At 36.5% G+C, this 16,236-nt stretch overlaps 1 protein-coding gene across 2 annotated transcripts in view; it reads left to right on the top strand.

Moving 5' to 3' along the window:
• Nucleotides 1-6,854: 6,854 nt before the first annotated feature.
• The window catches only part of LOC306660040 (cytochrome P450 2C18-like), a 47,120-nt gene continuing 37,738 nt past the window's right edge, over nucleotides 6,855-16,236 (top strand). The window contains exon 1 of one of the 2 annotated variants that reach the window (XM_079138107.1): nucleotides 6,855-7,108. In XM_079138107.1, the coding sequence (XP_078994233.1) occupies nucleotides 6,941-7,108 (168 nt within the window). In that variant the 5' untranslated portion in view covers nucleotides 6,855-6,940. The remainder of the gene's footprint in view (nucleotides 7,109-16,236) is intronic. The other variant, XM_079138108.1, reaches the window with a different exon arrangement.

Below are 16,236 nucleotides of genomic sequence, written 5' to 3'. Positions count from 1 at the left end.
GAGTTCACTGTTCCAGCGGGGGGAGGGGCGTCTCGCCGGCAGTTCTACTTCACAAAGTTTCCTGCGTTCCGGGACCACCGTCCCATCCGGGATGCCTCCCCAGGGGGTGAGAGTCACCCGGCTGCTTTGAGTTGGTCCCAAGCGTCTCAATATCTCCTCTTTTGAATCCTGAGTCCTGTGCTGTCACCAGGAAGGCCACTCTCCATCCCTGAAGGCCTCTCACAGCATCAGTGCTGGCCAGATATCCGCCCTGCCATCTTTGACTTTGTAGCTAAGGTTAACGGGAACTGCCACCCCAGGGGCGACTTGGGCACCGGGCTCTGGAACCATCTTTTGACAAGTTATTTCACTCCTTGGTTTATTGACAGAGGACTAGAAATAGGCATACTACAGTGACACAGTCACATCAATGTTCATAGAAGCTCAATTCACAATAGGTAAACTATGGAACTAACCTAAATGTGCTTGAATGGATGAATGCATAAAGAAAATGCAGTACATATGCACAATGAAATGTTACTTAACCTTAATGAAGAACAAAATTATGTTGTTTGCAGATAAATGGATGGAGCTGGAGAATATCATGCTAAGCAAAATAAGCCAAATCCAAAAAATCAAAGGCTGAATGTTTTCTCTGATAAGTGAATGTTAATCCATAATGGGGGGGAGGTGGGGGAAGAATGAAGGAACATTGGATTTTGTGGAGGGGACTGAGGCAACAGGAAGAGGTGTGGGAATGGGAAGAACAATGGAATGAAACAGACATTATAACCCTACATACAGGTATTATTACACCTCTGGTGTGACTCTGCACCATGTTCAGCCAGAGGAAGAAGTTGCACTCCATTTGTGTACAACATGTCAAAATGCATTCTATTATCACCTATAACAAGAGAACAAATTTAAGAAAAGAGTTAGGAACTAATGGGTTAAACCTTGAAGATACTGCCCATGATTTCTGTTTTCTTACTCTTGTCCAAATTATACTTCAGAGGAGAATATTTTTTAATCCATAATATACCAGTAACCCATTCAAAAAAAAAAAAAAATCAGAGAAAATGTGGTTTATATACTCAATGTGTATGCTTTGTACATGAATGAATACAGCACAATGAGTCCTAGTTTTTGTATAATTATAATGTACCAGTCAAGAAACAAAGAAAAATAAAACATATATCAAGAATAACAACAACAACAACAAAAAGGGAACCCAGTAAAAAAGTAAAGGGGAAATGATGTGGGATGAAAAGCAGTGAATCATGTTATGTGCACATGTGAATATGTCACAACGAACTGTACTGTTATGTATAATTATAATATACTAGTAAAAACAATAATAATTAAAAAACAAAACAGGGATAGAAGGAACTTTACATAAACACCATAAAGCATGTATACAAGAAACGCACATCTAACATCATATCAAGTTGGGATAAACTGAAAGCATTTCCTCTAAAATCAGTAACAATTCAAGGTATTCACTCTCACCATTCCTACTCAATATGATACTTGAAACTTTAGCCAGAGTAATTAGGCAAGGGAAGGAAATTAAAGGATATGAACAGGAGAAGTCAAATTATCATTCTTTTCAGATGATAAGATCATATATCTAGAAGACGCAAAAAACTCCACCAGCGATCTTATAGAGTTAATAATGAAATTCAGCAAAGTTGCAGGATATAAAATCAACATTCAAATCTGATGAAAATAAATCAGAAAAATAATTCCATTTGCAGAAGACACACACACACACCTAGTATTAAATTCAACCATGGAGGTGAAATATTTCTACAATAAAAATGACAGAACACTGAAGAAAGAAATTGAAGAAGACGCTAGAGGATGGAAAGACCACTTAAGTTCATGGATAGGTAGAAATGATATTGTTGGAATGATTATCAAAAGCAATCTATATATTTAAAGCAATCCCCATCAAAACACCAATGACATTCACTACAGAACCAGAAAAAGGAAAGTCCTAAAATTTATATAAAAAAATTAAAAATTAAAAAATTTGAAAAAACTTAAAAATTCAGAAAAGGGAAACCAAGTCTAATGAAAACAATACCAATGCAGGAGGTATCTCAATATCTAATTTTAAATTATACAACAGAGCTATAGTAATGAAAACAGCATTATACCAGTATTGCCATAAAAACAGATATATAGTCCAATGTAATAGCAAAGAAGACAGAGAGACAAATCCGGAAAGATGAACTCATCTGATCCTTGACAAAGACATCAAAAACACTTTGGAGAAAAGTTTAAATCTTCAACAAATGTGATCAGGAAGCTGGATAAGTATATGGTGAAACTAGATACTTATGCCTCACCTTGCCCAAAAAGCTCAAAATGATTCAAATTATGGATTTAATTTCATTATACATTGTTAGTCTTTTTGTATTTTTAAAATGGTTACAAACAGTTTAAGTTTGGTAATTATATATATATACATCCATAAACTTACCCACTTCTTTTAAGTTTTCTCCTATGTGGGCCCAAAGTTTTTATAAAAATCTCTAATATTACTGTGCATTTATGTGGTACCAGTTATAATGTGTCTTTTTTTTATCTCTAATTTTGCTAACTTACTTTCTTTCATTTTTCCTAGTCTAGCTAAAAGTTTCTTGATTTTGTTCATGTTTTCAAAAACTAACTTTCACTAATTTTTCTTAGATGATTATATCATCTTTTTCTTATCTGATATTTGTTGTTTTATTTCTTCTATTACCTTTAGTTTTCCCTTGCTTTACTAGATCCTTGAGATTCATCATCGTTATTTAAATTGTGTATTTTTGTGTAGGCATTTATTGCTGTTCCTTTCTTACAGTTACCCTTTCTTTATCCCATAACTTTTATCATGTTGTGTGATTCTTTTTTTTTTTTTTATAAAAAGAAAGGTTAAGCAAGATCCTCTGTAGGGGGAAAGTACAATTATTCATTTTATAAGGAATAAAGTTAATGATGCAAAAAGAGCCATCAGGTCACTTTTATTTAAAATAAGTCAGAATGGTTCTGTCAGACATTGGAGCCCGATTTGATATGTTTGGACTGCAGGGGCATCCAGAATTCCATCCAGTGCTTGACAATGATCCTCTGGAGGATGTTTGCAAAGGCTCATCCTAAAGGGAATTGCCAGATATTTTGCTTCGGAGCATGGTGTTTTTTCTGCTGTGTTTTTCTGATAATATATCACTTATTTCAGTCTGAACGGATTGCTTAAGGGGATGAGGGGAATACAAGAAATATTCCAGAAAATATTACCTACTGTCTGAAAGACAATGGGTCTTTAACACTAACAAAGTTAAAAACAATTTTGCAACCGTACAATGAGTCCCTGAGAACCTCTGGAGAAAATAGATACAGATCTGCCTTTGTCTCCAACAGGCTGGTTAAATTCTAATTATGGTTTTGTTCATGTGTGGTGGTAAGGTAAAAGAATAAGGTTTCACAACATTTCTTCCTTCCTACAAAGAATAGGTCACCCCTATAATAAACGTTGGGGCACAATGCCCTGTTCTGGAAAAAAGAGCTACATAAGACAAGGTAATCTATTCAGTAAAAAAACTTGGCCACGAGAACCACTGTGACCACTGCCCTCCTGTAGCCCTTAACTCAGCAATTTAGATATTAACCAGATGGACCTAGTAGGGATGGTCACATGAGATTACTTGTCTATCACTTTAACTGTGAGAGTAATAAGAATAGTCTTAGGTCACATAGAGTTTAGATATTAAGGAAATAAACATTGTATTAGCTCATTGACGTAGTTAAATATTCTTAAAACAATTGTGATTAGGTAAGGATAATCGGTAAGGTTGCTGTTTTCTGCCTATGCTTTGGAAACTTCTTTAATTTCATTAACCACAAGACTGCCATTATAGCCTGAAGAAAAATGTATATAAACCCAGCCTCCCCCAGAATAAAGTGGGAGTGATTGCACCAGAACTAGAGTCTGTGTTTTTCATTCTCCATCCATCGCCAATGCTGTCTCCCCATGCCCCATTACCTATGTGGAACCCATGGACTCCTGCTAGGGCTGGACACCAGCATTGGACTTCAGATCTCTCTGAGTCAGAAAGCAAGTTATGTTCTGCTTGACTGGGAAAAGAGCATATTGAGTCCTGGGTTTAAGCAAATTCAAAAGGTTAAAAAAAAAATTAAACTTTTCTGACCCCCATTTCAACCAGTATGATGCTGACCTTTTAGAATGAGAGTACCCTCCCATTCAATTATTTTTAATTATTTGACAAAAAATGTTGTCAGTTCTTTTATGACAATTTGATAGAATTCAGCAGTGAGGACATTCTATCCTTAGCATATTGATTGGAAAATATTTTCTTACTGACTTAATATTACTACCTATGTTGGTTTGTTTATTGTGCTCATATCTCATAGATGACTTTTGATAGGTTATATGTGTGCATAAAGTTAACCATTTCTTTTAGATTTTCCATTGTTTGATTAATAATTTTTTATAATATTAATCATCTTTGAATTTCTGTGACATTGATTATAATGTCCTTTTTATCTCTAGTTTTATTTGTTTTTTTCTGCTTTTTATGCTTAGTCTAAAGATTTTTTGATTTCTTCTCATAAAAATCTTTCATTGTTCTTTTATGATTTTTAAAATTCTCCCTTATTTCTCCTCTGATATTTGTTATTTCTTTCCTTCGGTTAATGTTGAGTTTGCTAATCTCTTGTTTTTCTTGGTACTTTGGATACATACTTAGGTACATATATGAAATTAATTTTTTAGCTAGGCAATTCATTGTTGTAAACATCCTTCTTAGTATTATGATTGCTGTATCCCATAATTTTCATATGCTGTGTGTTTCCTTCACTAAAAAGAGAAAAGTTCAGGCAGGAACATGATGGAATATGAAGGAAGAGAGAAGAAATGTCTATCTCATAGATAATAAAACTGATGTTCTGAATAAAACCCAGGAAATCAATTTTGTCCAAAATTGGTTCTATCAGAATTTAGTGACTGAGAGCCACATTGAATTACATGTCACACCATGTGAGTCATACAATAAATTGCTGTGTCCCCTTAACATGCATAAAGAATTCATCAACACTTGAGTTAATGAAAGTTCTAAAGGTTAAAAAATAATATTTTATGACCCACCATTTTAAACAATGAACGCTGCAATTATTGTCAGTGATTCTTTCATGTCACTGATTAGTATAATGAGAAGATTGCAAAATAATAAATGATCAGTAAATATTGAACTTGTTTGAACTACATGTCTTACTCTAGGGAAGACTTTGAGACTAGAGGCACAGGAGTTCCAGTCTGTGTTTTACCACTTACCATCTGTGTCTTTGGCCAAGGCATTGCATCTCTGAGGCCCAGTTTCTTCATTTCTAAAGTGGGAATAATTTTACTTTAGCTAAAGATAATTAAGAAAATCAGAAGTTATATAATATGTGTGAAATTGCATGTTAAATTTGAGAATACATGTATATGTGTGCATTAAATATATGTAACTGGAGTCTTGAGAGCAATTTTCCTTACTAAACACATTGTAAATAACAATGCTTGTCAATTTGAAACAAGTACAATGGTCTCTTTATAGGACATATCTTTCTACAGCATTACCATTTGTGATCTAGTAGTGTACCCGAATCCAATGAAATACAACTCATGACTACCAAATAAAGTCTCACATTCCCATTTGCATAGTTTCTTCTGTGCTAGGAGTCTGTGTGGTATACTCTCTGTCTCCTATCCACCTCTAAACCAAATGCCTGTTTATCTGTCTCTAATATTATTGCTTATGGTCCAATATTTTCCATCCATTACATCTGGCAAGGACATACTAAATATCAACTGAAACAGTTCCATCTGGAAGAGTTGAGAGATTGGGAGAACCATGGTTTCTCAAGCGCTACCCTTTCATTCTCTGAGATCAACTCTTCCTCAGTTCTATTGAATAAGTTTTACCTCTCTGTTGATGGGTGGGGATCCCTTCTATGCCTGTTTGCATGTAGAATGTATGACCCAGCTATCCTGGGAGTGAATTAATGGGTAGTGACTTGAGGGGAAGCTTGTTGGTCTATGAACAGAGCCAGTGTGGTGTTTGCTTTACTTTTCTAATGTGGCTTTGGAGGCAGCTCTGATGTAATCCACAGCACACCTTATGGGTATTAGATCTTCAAACTCCAGTTGTGAACCCCTCTGAGCTGTGTGAGTGAAGATCTCCCAGTTGACAGAATCTCACTTTTCCCATATGTCAAATAAAAAAATAATATAAATCTCTACCCTCTGTTCTCCAGGTTTTGGGTGTTTGGGGTGCTAAACAGTAAATGCTATGTATATTTACTTAGTTATATGATGATGTGTGTTTTCTGTTTCAAAATGTTTAAGTTGTACTACCTAGTGTATGCTTAGGCAATTCAGATGTATTTTCAGCCTGTTAAAATATTTAAAATACTTGATTTTCAAAGATAAATGATCCTTTTGTTTGACTAAGTATTAGAAGTTCAATATTTTATATAAAAGTCAGAGGTACACTCATTTCTTCTAAGTCATGAATTTCCAACTAGTCATCAGTGTGAGAATCCAGCATGTTCACCAAAGTTTTGTATCAAATGCCTCATTTTTTCTTAGTTCTACCTGCACACTGGTACCACCAGAGGTTGGATGCTTCTGTGTTTTGTTGCTTGTTTGTTTTAAAATACCTATTCCTGGGATCTACCCCAGAGTGGCTGAACTAGATTTTCATGGAGAGAGTTTCATGAAGGAGAGCAAGTGCAAAAAAGATTGTTTTCTTTCTTATCAGGTGACCAATGTCCGCTCAGTAGGGGTCAGAACTTATCTAGCAGATTGGCTCAGCACTTTATGTCAATAGCACACATTCTGATTAACAGAGCACTTTCAAGGTTTACACTGATTGCAAGCTCACAGTTGTCTCAGGAAAAAGAGAAGGCTTCAATGGATCCAGCTGTGGTCCTGGTGATCAGTCTCTCCTGTCTGCTTCTCCTCTCACTATGGAGACAGAGATCTGGGAGAGGGAAACTCCCACCAGGACCCATGCCTCTGCCAATCCTTGGGAACATCCTGCAGATAGATGGTAAAAACATCAGCAAATCCTTAACTAATGTGAGTATGTTGATGCTTCTCCAGTGGCTTGTAATTGGTAAATAAATTAATTCTTTGTTTTAAATTAAATGGAAATACATCAATTCTTTATTAAAATTAAAATTAAATTAAATTGCACAAGGCAATTTATTAAAAGAGATTGTTGCACAGCAAATACTCTGTGGATGGTGATGTTTCCATTTCCTTTTATAGTTTTCCATTGTTGGAGGTAGTGAAATGAAACAAGGTATCTGGAATAAAAGAAGCATTTAAGTTTAATATTTTGATGGCAATATGAAAATATCAAAAATCTGGAGTACACATGCCCTTCATTGTTTCATGGTCTTTCCTCCTTTGGAATCCTTTTTAGAAGGATTGTGAATTTGGGGGGAAGAATTGTTTGTTCCCTCAAGTTTTCAGAGGTCTTGGACTTGCAAGTTCATTGAGATATATTCCCCTTTCTCTTGTATAGCAATGTCCTTTTGTTTTGGGACTTCTCTCTGTGTTTGATATTTGAGGAGGTTGAGGAGTGTGACCTGAGGTCCCCCTCTGGTGGATTCTCCTTGGGCCTGGTTGTTGGTTTCACATTTTTGTCTCCTCAAGTCTATGTGTTGAAGTAATGTTGGGGATGATGTGGTGCTAGAACATGTGTGGGGTGAGATTCCTTGTTACTGGGCTGAATTGGGATTGTTGCTTGTGAGCAGGATATCTAATCTGTGAACCTGAAGTGACCTGCTACTTGCCGCTGACCAGCGGGACAAATGACACGTACTCTTCAGAAGTTCATGAAGCAACTTCTGCTTTATTCGGATAACACCCTCAATATATAAGCAGTCTCATGCATAAGCAATTGTAATCAGATATGCCCATCCACTCCTATTAAAGGTCAAGCGATCACAAGCTCAAACATACATGTAAGATATATCTGTCCACACTCTAGGTGGCTGAACTAAGTATTGTACAGCCAATGGTAAACGCTTCCTGTTTTTCTTAAGGCGCATTCAGCATGCACTTTGGCTCTCTGCCAGTCACCATCTTAGATGCATGTGGCATAACCCTGGGCCCCAGGTCTCGCTCACCACATTTCCCCCTTTCTGTTTATAAAAGGGACCGTGCCTGTCTTAGGTTGTCCATGGCAGAGCAACATCCTTACCCATCATTGGACAATGAGACTCTAGCCTGCATTTCCTGTCTTAGGTTGGTATGAGCTCCCCATGAATCTTACCCGTCTTTGACTACCGGTCCAGCATATTTAACCAGACTTGGGGGGATGAGCCAGCATCAATTGCGACAAGAGCTTGGTGAATAATGGCGGTTTCTCTGTGCCGATGTATATGCATATTGTATAACACTACATGCACCAAACAGATACAACACACAATAGATCTCCACAGACAAAAACCCAAACCATTTTTTTCCCCATTGAACAGCAGACTGGAGAAATGTGGCCAATTGTTGTAAAAATAGGAGGATAGAGAATAGAAGATTTGGTAAGGGGTATAGGATAGGGCCACTCTTTACCATCCCCCATAGTTCACATGAGTCTCCTCCATTAACTTGGTGAGAAATCGCCAACACCATCAGTGGGAGAAGCCTCCTAATCTTCTTCCTGTTTGGGGGTCTCTGTTGAGGCCTTGACCAATCTCTCTGGCACCCAAATTGGTGATTGTGCATCCTGTGGGAAAACACAAACAGATCCTCGGGTCCAGATTAACAAGGGATCAGGGCCTTTCCATTGTCCCTGTAGAATGTCCTTCCAGAGCACTTGAGGTAGATGTTTTTTATTAGGCTCTGAATGACGGTCAGCAGCCGATCGGCCCTCAGAATTGAGATTTAAAAAAATTAAGATGGACAAGGCAACAGATAATTTGTCTTTTGGGGATCTGTATGATGCCCCATTCCCCCTTTTTGTTTATAAAGCATGTTTTTAAGCGTTAAATGGGCACGCTCAATAATGCTTGTCCAGTAGGATTATAGGGAATTCCTGTGACATGTTGAATACCAAAGGTGGAACAAAATTGTTTAAAGGCCTGGGACGTATATCCAGGACCATTATCTGTTTTAATGTTTTTGGGAACCCCCAGGATGGAGAAAGAGTGTAAACAGTGTGTTATTACATCTTTGTTTTTTCTCCAGTATGAACAGAGGCCATAATAAATCCTGAAAAGGTATCAATAGACACATGAATGAATTGTAGTTTTCCAAATTCTGAATAATGAGTTACATCCATTTGCCAAATATGATTGGGCTGAAGCCCTTTTGGATTTACTCCTAACGAGGGGTTAGGAATAAGTGTAACACATATAGTATAAGACTTGACTATATCCCGAGCTGTTGCCTTAGTAATTTTATAGCGTGTGCGTAGAGTGGAAGCATTTACGTGAAAGTTGGAATGAAAAGTTTTTGCATTTTCAAGAGTATTGAAGATGTGTGGCCATGTCTGTTAAATCATTGTGTAAACTTAGAAGACCTGGAATGCCAGTATGAGCCCAAACATGTCCAATAAAAAAGGATCTTTTCTGTGCCAGATGAGTTTTTATAAGCATTGTAATATTTAGTAATAGTGGAGGTGAGGGAAATCAGACCAGTTAACTCTAAATTTTGAACAGCATTAACAACGTATTTGCTATCAGAGAATAAGTTAAAAGGCTCATGGTGGGTTTCGAATACGTCTATAGCTACTAATAGTTCTGTTTGTTGTGCAGATAGAGTATTAAACAGCAATGTTTCTGTAACATTATCTATAGTAATAGCACCCATATCATTTTTTGATCCATCAGTAAATACAAGGGTAGCTCCTATAATAGGTTCTTTTTGGGTGATTTTAGGAAAATTATAGGATGTTGACTCCAAAATTGGAGAAGAGTATCAGATGGCAACTGATTGCCAAACATAGCAGAAGTACTAGTAAAGGCTATAGCCCATGAATTTGAATTACTAATAAGATATTGTATCTGATCAGTAGTATATGGTGTAGTGATTGTTGAGGGATGTGATCCAAAGGTGGGAAGGGATACTTTTAATGCCTTAAGGATTAATTCTGCCACAGATTCAGTAAACAAGGATAAGACCTTGTTAGGGGCATAATTCATGTGAACCCATAGAACAGGACCCTTTTGCCAAAACACTCCTGTGGGTAACTTATTTGTGGCCGAGACAATGAATGATAAAGGCTTAGCTAGGTCAATACGATCAAGATGAACTTTTTCCATAGCTGTTTCAATACGCTTGACAGTTGTTTGAGCCTTAGGGGTAAGCACCTGCTTAGAAAGGGGGTCAGAATCACCTTTAAGAATATCGAACAACTTGAGGTGAGTAAATGAAGGTAAGGTCTAATCCAATTAATATCACCCAAAAGTTTTTGAAAACATTTAAAGTTCCTAGTTTGAATGGTAATTTTTATGGGTTTAACCATAGTTTGATTTATGATAGATCCCAGGAAGTTTTTGGTGTCTGTGATTTGTACTTTATTAATGGCAATGTGTAAGCCCCATCTTTCCAGTGACTTTAGTAAGGAATTATAACATTGCTCTGACAGGTTTTTCCTTATGAGCTAGCAAAATATCATCCATATAATGATAGATTAAAAGTTGAGGGTTAATTTGTTGATACACACCGGGGTGGAAATTAATGTGATTACCTTGCCCTTCATATGGTCCTTAGCCTGTCAGCATGTTTAGATTACATTGAGGACTGCCCGCAACTGCATTATGTCAGACAGTATCAGAACATCTTCTGGTTAGCCACCTTCCACATGAGATATTGTCCCCCAGATAAACATGCCTAAATAATTCCAATCAGTCAGAGTAAGATTTTGACTTGCAACATTCTATAATAAAGAAATGATAAATACTCCATAGGACATAACTGCCTCTTTTAACTATTTTACTAACTTTATATTTAATATTTGATGATATCTCTGATTGTTTTGATCTTCAAATAACAGGAATATTGGGAACACTGATCGAGATTCTACATCAGCCCACTGTCTGGGGGCCGCACCTGTGCAGCAAGTACATGCGCCCCTACATCTTGGAAAAAAGTGGTGACCTGGATTATACGCCAGAGGGCATGGCATGGTAGGGGTTAAATGCCACTGAGGGAATTTCTTTTCTAGCTCTGTCTCAGATAGCTCCTGTTCTTCAGAGTTACATCCCTGTTCTGAGTCTGAACATCTACTTTCTCTTTTAGAAGCTCGACTTGGTTGTTCTTCTTTTACAGTTTCTAGTATCTTTTCCCCTTCTCTTAACTGTTCTTGAAATTTTGGTTTTTTGGAAGTCAGACAGAATCGAACTAATGTCCATATCGCCACAAGAGCAACAAACAGAAACCAAACTAGAAAAGGTGACACAAATAACACCTTACACATATTCGTTTACTACAGGATGTCCTTCGCTGTCTCTTAGGACAGCCTTTCATTACATTCCCTCACTAGGGGAATCTTCCATTATGTTCCCTCTCTAGGGGAACCTTCCATTAAAACCTTAAGGCAACCGTTTCCTTAAATAGGGAAACCTGCTAGTTGACTGTGCTAGTGTAAAATTTTCTTCTTTATTACTTACCTGAGTGCTCACCATTCCCCATAGGGACCACCACTTGCCGCTTGCCGCCGACCAGCGGGACAAACGACATGTACTCTTCAGAAGTTCATGAAGCAACTTCTGCTTTATTCGGATAACACCCTCAATATATAAGCAGTCTCATGCATAAGCAATTGTAGTCAGATATGCCCATCCAATCCTATTAAAGGTCAAGTGATCACGAGCTCAAGCATATATGTAAGATATATCTGTCCACACACTAGGTGGCTGAACTAATTATCTTATAGTCAATGGTAAATACTTCCTGTTTTTCTCAAGGCACATTCAGCATGCCCTTTGCCTCTCTGCCAGTCGCCATCTTAGATGCATGTGGTGGAACCCTGGGTCCTGGGTCTTGCCCGCCACAGTGACCCTCTCACTTTCCAATGTCCCCTGAGAGGAAGTGGTGGGCCAAGAGCAGCACTATTGTTATCCACAGATTACAGCCTTAAGACAATGTCCAGTATCTATTTTGACATCTGGAACACTCATTGCCACCTATAGAGGAAGGGTGGGATAAACAATAAATAAAACTGTGTCTGCATCATGTACAACCATAGAAAGGAAAAGTTGTACCCCATTTATGTACAGTGAATCAAAATTCAGTCTGTAAAATTAAATAAAAATTTAAAAAACTGAAAAACAAAAAACAAAAAACACAAAAACTGTGAACAAGTTCATTCATTAGACAGCAGATGTGTACTACATTGCCAGCTGTGTTAATAATGATAAAAGCATGAATGAGTAAGGAATTGCATAGACTATATAATTCTACATTTAGTGAAATTATAGTTTTTTGTGTGGAGGGAAAATAGGGTAAAAATGCAAGAGAATGTTTGAAATGTTGTAAAAAGTGAGGAGTGGAGAGGCAGGAGATAGACCACAAGTTTTGATTATAAAGAAAGAGGAAAACAAATTAACGCTAAGTAGTTTACAAATTAAGAAGAGGAAGAGGAAAACTTGACGATTACTGGGAGAAGAGAATGAAGAATGGGCAGTAAGAGGGGAAAAAACCAAGGTACAGCCAACAAGCAAATGTAAGATAAAAACAATTGAAACCATGTGTGGACACACCTGTCCTATGTGAAATCAAGGCTAAATAACAAGAGACACAGAAGAAAGCAGTACAGGTGAAAACAAAATTATATGAATACAATTCATATATATATATGTGTATATATATATATATTTATTCATGCGGTGAGAAAACACACACACAATTCTTGAACAATGGAAAGAAGAGAAATCAACAAAATATGATGAAATGATATTTGAAAGTAAATTAGGTGTACATGACAGCAGAATGCATTTTGACACATCCCCCATAAATGGGGTATAACTCCTCATTCTTCTGGTTGTACATAATGTAAGATCAGAGGGGTCATGTAGGCATATATGCACAGAGGGTATTAATGTGCAATTCATCTACTATCCTTACTATGCCATACCCCTTCCCTTCCCTTCACTCCCCTCTACTTGATCCTATTCATCTCTAGCCAACCCACTCCCCTATTGTGAATTACCACCTGTGATCAGATAAAACTTTCCACCTTTGATATTTCGGGATTGCCTTATTTCACTTAGCATGATATTCTCCAGTTCCATCCATTTACCGGCAAATGTCACAATTTCATTTTTCCTTAAGGTTGAGTAATATTCCATTGTGTAATATTCCACCACATTTTTTAAACCAATTCATCTGTGATAGGGCACACACACAAATCTTTTACAATGGAAAGAAGTAAAAAAATAATGAAATACGATGAAATGATATTTGAAAAAAATTTTAAAAAGCTGTATTTGTTGTTTTTAAATATACATGACAGTAGAGTGTTATTTGGCTCATTATATGGAGTACATTCAATTCCAATTAGGATCCCAGTCTTGTGGTTGTGCTTGATGTGGAGTTACCCTGGTTGTGTATTCATTTATGAGCAAAAGACAGTTATTTCTGATTCTTTGTACTGTCTTTTCTATTCCCTTCTCCCTTCCCTTCCCTTCATTCCCCTCTGTCTAATTCAACGAACTTCTATTCTCCTCTCCCTACTACTATCCTTTGTTATGGGTTAGCATCCATATGTCAGAAAGAATATTCGACATTTGGTTTTTTGCTTCTGGCTTATTTCACTTAGCATGATGCTTTCCAGTTCCATCCATTTACTGGCAAATATCAGAATTTCATTCTTCTTTATGGTTGAGTAATATTCAAATCATTGTGCTTATTATATATATTCTTTATTCAGTTATCTGTTGAAGGGAACCTAGGTTGGTTCCATAGTTTGGATCTTGTGAATTGAGCTACTATAAACCTTAATGGGGCTGTGTCACTGTAGTATGCTGATTTTTAAGTGCTTTGGTATAAATTGAGGAGTGGAATATTTTGGTTAAATGGTGGTTCCTTTCCATGCTTTATAAGGGGAGCTCCTTTCCAGAGTTGTTGCACCAAGTTGCAGTATCACCAACAACGCATAAGTGAAACTTTTTCTCCACATCCTTGCCAATTGTTATTGTTACTTGTGTTCTTGCTAATTGCCATTCTGACTTGAGTGAGATGAAATATCGGGGTAGTTGTAATTAGCATTTTTCTAATTGGTAGAGAGGTTCATCATTTCTTTATATTCTTGTTGACCATTCTTATTTTTTCTGTGAAGTACTTGTTCAGTTTTTTGGCTCATTTATTGATTGGGTTATTTGTGTTTTTTTGAGTTAAGGTTGTGAGTCCTTTAATTTTTAAAAATAAAGGAAAGAATGTATATTAATTGGGTGAGTTTCAGGTGGAGAAAAGGAAAAATATTAAATGAAAATAAAAGGCTTTTTTCCACCATGGTTGTCTGAATTGTTAATAGGAATAGGTTTTCATTCTTCACATTCTTTTTTTTTTTGTTTTTTGTTGTTGTTGCTGTTGTTATTGTTGTTGTTTTGTGATCCTAGAGTTGAAGTTTGGTCTTTGTTAAGCCAAATATTTTTACATTCATAACTTAGCAGTCAAACACTGTGACTAGGAGCCCCATTGTTGTAGTAGCTCTCATTTTCCATTCTTACAGTGTAGGTGGGATCCACTGAGGAGTGCTGATGAATTCTAAATTCCTGTAATGGGAATGGCGCAGAGTTCTAAATGGGAAGTTAGTAGCTGGGGTTTAGTTTTGGTCATTTGCTGTTACTTTCTGCCTAAAGATTATTTATACTTACGGTGTAATGAGTTCATTAACACAGTGATCTGCTGTTTGACCTGTAGGTATTTTTATAGCCATCAAAATTAAACTTCTCTGAAGAAGAGCACTACCGTCAGGTTAAGAAATACCTATGAGATAGACTGTGGTAAGGTGGTGAAGTATGATATTCCAGGCTTCTTCTCCTTTTTCACAAGAACAACAATAGGAGAAATATCTAAAAATGAAAAAAGCTCCAGTAGACTCAGCAGTCCATCAAGCAACACCACGATGTAAAAGATCAAAAATAAATTCTCCAAGGATAGAAAGAACATTTCTATTTTACCTACATGTTTCTGTGCTCCAGCACTTTACAGCGATCATCCACCATGATCATGCAGGATTCATCCCAGACATCCAAGGATGATTCATGTGCATAAATCAATAATTGTGTCACATTATGTTAATGAAATGAAGGATAAGAACCACAGTAGCATTTTGATAGATGCAGGAAAAGAATTTGACATATTTCAAAGTCTTTCATGATGAAACTTTCAAAAACACATGACACAGAAGGAAATTTTCACAGAACACTAATCGCTATGGGTCACTACCCAATATTTAACATTATGTTCCATGGTGAAAGTTGAAAGTTTTTTAAAAATTAGTGAAAAGTCAAGAATGCCCAGTCTGCCACCCTTACTCAGCATAGAACTCAAGTCCAGCCAGAACAATTAAGCAAGAAAGAAAATTAAAAGACATAGAAACCAAAAAGAATGAAGCAAAATACTGCCTGTTATGGAAAACTCTAAACTTCATCTGAAAACAATTAGAACTAATAAATGAATTCTAAATAAACAAGATACACAAATGACATACAAAATTTAGCAGCATTTTTAGTAATAAATAGATAATCAGGAAAGTATTTCTTTTATATCACAAGAAAGAATAAAATATTTAGAAATAAATTTAAACAAGGAGGTGAAAAATCTGCATGCTGAAATATAAAAAAAATCAATGAAAGAATTTGTAGCAGACAGAAATACATGGGAAAATATTTCATGTTCAAAGACTGGAAGAATACTTTTTGGCACTACTTAAAGTGATGTACAGATTCAGTGCAATCCCTATGAAAAATAAAATGGTATCCTTCAAAGAAATTTTCCAATTCTTAAAATTTGCATAGAACCTCAAAAGATTCTGAATATCAAACAGTACCTAATGCAACAAATCTGAGGCTTCAAACACTGTACAAAGCTGTAGTAAATGAAACATGACCATGCAGGCATAAAGCAGACACATACACCCATGGATTCCATGGAGAGTCCAGGAAATACACCTACTCACAGACATTGACTATTCACCTAAAGGGCCAGAAATACACAGTGGGGAAGGAAAGTCTTTTCACTGAATAGCATTT

The sequence above is a fragment of the Sciurus vulgaris genome, assembly GCF_902686455.1.
Source record: "Sciurus vulgaris genome assembly, chromosome: 4".
NCBI lineage: Eukaryota > Metazoa > Chordata > Mammalia > Rodentia > Sciuridae > Sciurus > Sciurus vulgaris.
The sequence above is the reverse complement of the archived record's forward strand: the minus strand, read 5'-3'. Positions and strand labels throughout refer to the sequence as shown.